We start from the raw sequence: 5,472 nt of genomic DNA on the forward strand, positions 1-5,472 counted from the left end.
TTACTAAAGGATTAGCATCTCCACAACATCAGTTTCTACTTAGCAAGCTTGGTGTGTTAAATATTTTACACCCTCCAGCTTGAGGGGGAGTATTGAAATGAGGAGTTAATTGTATGGATGTATATATGATAGGGACCTAAGTGTATACATCTAGAAGTTAGGGGTGTTAGTATAATTATAGTTAGTTGATAACTGACTATTGGATACTGAGTATATATCTACACGTGTGCATCTGTTTCAGCTCAGCTGAGCAATTAATAAGAATAATTTCTTCTTCTTCAAAGCTTCTTCTAACAGAAATATTCCTTGGAATTTCATTTCTTTAATAGTAAAATAACTTGGAAAATAAACCAGCCATATTATGGCATAACTTGGAGGCTAAAGAAGTTGAGAACGAACCACACCAACAAACTTTTGCAAAGGAAATCAATTTACTTATCACTTTGTATATCGAGATTGGACTTCCTTGGCCACTCATCAACAGGATGGAGATTCTCTCAATAGTTCTAATTTTCCTATGAAAAAGTTTGAATCCTCACTTAGGAATGGGGATTATGTGATATTGAGCACTGAACCTGGTGGTATACTTATAGCTACTGGAGTTGTTGTAGATATGAGTTGCTCTCGCATCTCGACCAGCAAGTTGGACGCTAAGTTTGCTAATGAATGGAGATCAATAGCTCGTTTGAAACTTCATAATGCGATAAAGCGTGAAATTTGCGATTCTAAGGGAGTACGGTGTAATTTTTTCCAAGAATATCATATGGATTTTTCCCTACTCCAGGTATGTTAAGGCTAAGCTCTTCTTTCATTTTGCATGATCTTGTCATTACATGATTTTGTTAATGAGCCATAAAGAAAAATTCATATCCCGAAATTTATGTATATTTCGCTAGTCTCGCAAGTTACAATATTCTCCTTATCGGGACTTCATATTCAATTGAGTATTGTCTTACTCCAGTCAAGAGAGCAGAGAGTCTATATATACAGTATTACAGTATTTTCATTACCATCGAGCTATAATCGATGGGCAGGCCCCTATTGGGCAACCTCTGATCAGATGGTAAGTTATATACCAAGCCTACTGTGGCCGAGCGCCTATGAGCGAGCCTACTACGGCAGAGCAGTTATATATATATATACCGAGCCTTATAGGGCCGGAAAGCTATTTTACTTACTATATTGAGAGAGTTGAGTCAGTATCAGCAGGTAAGCATACCTTCAGATTATCTTTGACTTCCAGTTACTTGCAGTTATTATATTATCAATTCAGTTTCAGCTTTCAATATATTGCCTTACATACTCGGTACATTTTTCGTACTGACGTCCCTTTTGCCTGGGGACGCTGCGTTTCATGGACGCAGGTCCCGATAGACAGGTTGAGAGCCCTCTAAGTAGGTTATCAGCTCAGCGGAAGATGTTGGTGCGCTCCATTTGCTTCGGAGTTGCTTGTTTGGTTAGTATGATTTAGGCGTGTATTATTTGGTATGGCGGGACTCTGCCCCGACCTTTATGACATTTATGTACTCCTAGAGGCTTGTAGACATATGTCGTGTACGTGAAAGATTGTACGGCCTTGTCGGCCTATATTTTGAGTTTATAAATGATTATGTTGGCCTATTAGGCCCGTATGTCACGTGTATATGATGATGTAATAAGAAAGATACGTTATGTTGGTACTCGGTTGAGTAAGGTACTGGGTGGCCGTCGCGGCCCATCGGTTTGGATCGTGTTGGTACTCGGTTGAGTAAGGTACTGGGTGGCCGTCGCGGCTCATCAGTTTGGGTCGTGACATGTATTCGCCAAAGTTTAGTTTCCATTGGTTCAAACGAATTATTATTTGGGCATTTTAAACAGAGTTAAGATCAGTTTACCAAAAGTTTGATGTGTAAAAATGTATAGTCCCTTAAGGCCTAAAGCGCCAAATCTAGTGCCACAGTGTTTTGACTATAAACCTTGTAACGTCAAAATTGAAGTCATAGGGTTGGTCGATGAAAGAGCGAACTTTGAATGAATCTTCAATAGAGTAATTTAAAACGTTTGTATTTGACGAGAGTTTTTATTCTACCATTTCAAGATTCATGAGGGCGCATTGGGTGATAGTTGGGTGCTCTTTAACTCAGTGTATCAAGAAAGGTTATGAATTCATCCCATAACTCGATATGAAGTAACTAAATGTAAATGTACTGCTACTGTTTGTTATTGTATTTGAGTTGGACTATTCCAACAAGCTATTATTAGTTATTGTATTTGAGTTGGACTCTTCCAACAAGATTAAGTAGATATATGTAGGAATACTACTTGTACTTTGTATCACTATATAAAGATGAAACCATAAAGGGTGTGCTCTGGTTTCATATCATGGTATCAGAGCTATATCTTAATTTTCTATGAACAATCTTGGCCCTCTTCATTACTCTTTAGGTGTTCATATTACAATAACCTCTAAATGTCTCCATTTATCTCAAGCTAAATATGCTTGTGATCTTCTTTCTTGTGCATCTTTAGTTGATTGTAAACTAGTTCTATCTCCTACATCTAGTTCTCGACTATCTGGACATGAGTGTAATTTGTTTTCTAGATCCTTCGCATTATCGCAGTCTTGTAGGTGCCTTGTAGTATCTCACTATATTACTAGGCATGACATCTCAATGCTATAAATACTGTATCTCATGAGTTCTCCTCGTACCATTCATTTTATTGTTGTTAAACATATCATTCGCTACCTTGCTGGTATGATAACCCCTGACCTTAACCTACATTCCTCATTTTTGTCTGTAATGGCCTACTTTGAGGCTGATTAGATTGGGTGTTCGACATCTGTTGATCAACTACTGATTTTGTCATTTTTTTGTCCAAATCTTATATCTTGGAGTTGTAAAAAGCAATCTACTGTCTCTCGCTCTAGTACTGAAGCCGAACATCGAGGCTTAGCTCATACCATAGTGGAATTAACATGGATTCAACATCACCTTCGTGACTTGGGTAATTCTATTTGGTACTATGTGATAACATTAGTGCTTTATATTTATCTATTGATCCTGTTTATCATGATTGAACCAAATATTTGGAGATTAATTTTTACTTTATTCGAGAACATGTTGCAGCTAGTTCTATTTTGGTTCGCTATATATCTACTAACAGATAACTTGTAGACATTCTCTCTTAAGGTTTATCGTCTCATCGGTTTTCAATTTTTCGTGACAAGCTTCACATTTCTTCTCAATCATGTCAGCTTAAAGGGGCATGTTAATGTACTGCTAGTGCTCATTATTGTATTTGAGTTGGACTCCTCCAACAAGCCACTGTTAGTTATTGTACTTGAGTTGGACTCTTCCAAAAAGATTAAGTAGATATATATAGGAATATTACTTGTACTTTCTAGCACTGTATTAAGATGAATAACAACCCATAAAGGGTGTGTGTATTGGTTTCATATCGGTAAGGACATGGATTTAACCATGAGATTATTGTATAATTTCAACCTTTTCATTTTGGGACAACTACTCAAAAACAAGATTCATGAATTATGCATACACCACATTCCTAATAATAGAAAAATATTTAATCAATAATATACTACTATTCCTCTTCAAGTGATATAACTTATAGAGAAGAAAAGATAGGGAAGCCAGGTAGAGTATAACCAGCATCAACAATAAAGATATTGCCAGATACATAGTTGGAAGAGTCATGGACCAAATATCTCACTAGTGAAGTTAATGCTGGATTTGTGGTTCCAAAAGTTTTCAGTGGAACAGTTCTTGTTGCTACATTTTTTAGCCAATCTTGTTCTACTAGTTTCTCAGTAATCTCTGATTTGAAAAGCCCTGGAGCTATTGCATTCACTCTAATGTTGTATTCTCCCAATTCTAATGCCATTATCTGCATGTAGATATATATCAAAATGTCAATTTAGAGATTTCTCGAAGATGGGAAAGCCAGAAATATTTGTCTAGGAAAAACAGATAAATTTAATAAATAAATTAGAAACGACAAAAGTAAAAATGAAAGGTTTGGAAAAATCCTACATGGGACCAAATGGAATTGACAAATTATAATTCATAAAGAGTTAGCATGATTTCCAACTTCCTCATCTCATAAAGTCTAAAGGAGTAGAGGTGTGTTTGGTATGACTGACACCATTTTATGGAATTGACAAATTATAATTCATAATGAGTGCACGATTTCAACTTTCCCATCTCATAAAATTTAGAGTAGAGGTGTGTTTGGTATGACTAACATGATTTTATGGAAAATATTTTTTGACAAAATATCTTCTGGTTGGAGAGTTAAAAATATTTTCTAAAGAAACAATCATTTATTAAAGTTCGATAAAAATATAGCAACTCAGTGTGTGCTTAAAACTTTGAGTATTAAAAATAGATTATAATGTCTAGGTGTTGAATATAAGAACCAAACACCAGAAAATGACTTCATACCAAAAGCACCCTAGGGTAAGATAAGTTTGGACATTAGGTCATAACCTTTGTAATGGAATCCATGGCTGCCTTGGAGGAGATATAGGCAATACCCCCACGAAATAAAACTCTATTTAAACCAGCAGCAGATGAAATATTAATAATGGAGCCTCCCCTTTTTGCAGCTTTCATGTATCTTCCAACATACTTGGAAACTAGCCAAGATCCTGTCAAATTTGTATTTAAAGTATTGCGCCATTCTTCCTCAGAAAGATCTAATGCTGATTTTATTCCACCTATAAACACAAATGTAGATTAAGATTATGGAGCTAAAGTAGCCTACCAAATTCAATCATTCTCTTTGGGATGAATAGGTTATTTAAAAGTTCAAAAAATAACACCATAAACTTTAAGTAATTACTCCCAGTAAAAGTTCACTCGTCAATTCTCTATTTTAAGATGGGATGAAGTATTGTATTTTCTCCAAGTGTAGACCATGGGGCCGAGCTAGCTTGTGACATATTTTTTTTTTTCGAAATTTACCTCTAAGAATTTCTAGCTCCACTACAAGTGTCAAATATGAATATTTTATGAATATCATACAGAATTACTTACTTATTNTTTTGTAATTTTACGACGAAGAATGGGGTAAATATAAAGAGAAAATGAGAGAAAAAATATCTCTCATTAGAAATAGGTTTAAAAAATTTAGAAATAATTTATTTAAACATAAAACTCGACCCTTGTGCATGCCTAGCTAGTTATAACTCGAAAGAAGCCTAAGTTAGGGTTAGAGTAGGGAGACAGCAGTTGCAATTTTTGACTGGCATTTATTGTTCAAATCTTTTTAGATAACTTCAATTTGTTTAACTGTTAGATCCAATTACGTAGGTACTTATTTGAATGGCATACGTTGTTTATGCATTTTCCTCGATACCAACTAATTATATTCGTGATTATTCAAATAAAATAGGAAAAAATCGATCAACTAATTTATGTCACATTTGATCCAATATGTAGTTGCTAAAGCTATCAACATCAAATAATGAGT

The 5,472-nt window shown here is 35.1% G+C and overlaps 1 protein-coding gene across 1 annotated transcript; it reads right to left on the reverse strand.

Annotated features, from left to right (window-relative positions):
• LOC109233070 (3-oxoacyl-[acyl-carrier-protein] reductase FabG-like) lies at positions 3,508-4,999 on the reverse strand. The gene is made up of 2 exons (XM_019398822.1): positions 4,488-4,999; positions 3,508-3,885 (listed from the first exon to the last, which is right to left on the reverse strand). The coding sequence occupies exons 1-2, from the start codon at positions 4,611-4,613 to the stop codon at positions 3,607-3,609; spliced, it is 405 nt and encodes a 134-aa protein (XP_019254367.1). The 5' UTR covers positions 4,614-4,999; the 3' UTR covers positions 3,508-3,606.

Source organism: Nicotiana attenuata, chromosome 10, assembly GCF_001879085.1.
Source record: "Nicotiana attenuata strain UT chromosome 10, NIATTr2, whole genome shotgun sequence".
Classification (NCBI taxonomy): domain Eukaryota; kingdom Viridiplantae; phylum Streptophyta; class Magnoliopsida; order Solanales; family Solanaceae; genus Nicotiana; species Nicotiana attenuata.

Bases quoted from the DNA above. Each gene is read 5' to 3' on its own strand.
- LOC109233070 (XM_019398822.1), bottom strand. From the start codon at position 4,613: ATGAAAGCTGCAAAAAGGGGAGGCTCCATTATTAATATTTCATCTGCT. The intron at 3,886-4,487 runs GTTATGACCTAA...ATCTACATGCAG, and splicing joins CCATGGATTCCATTACAAAG to ATAATGGCATTAGAATTGGG.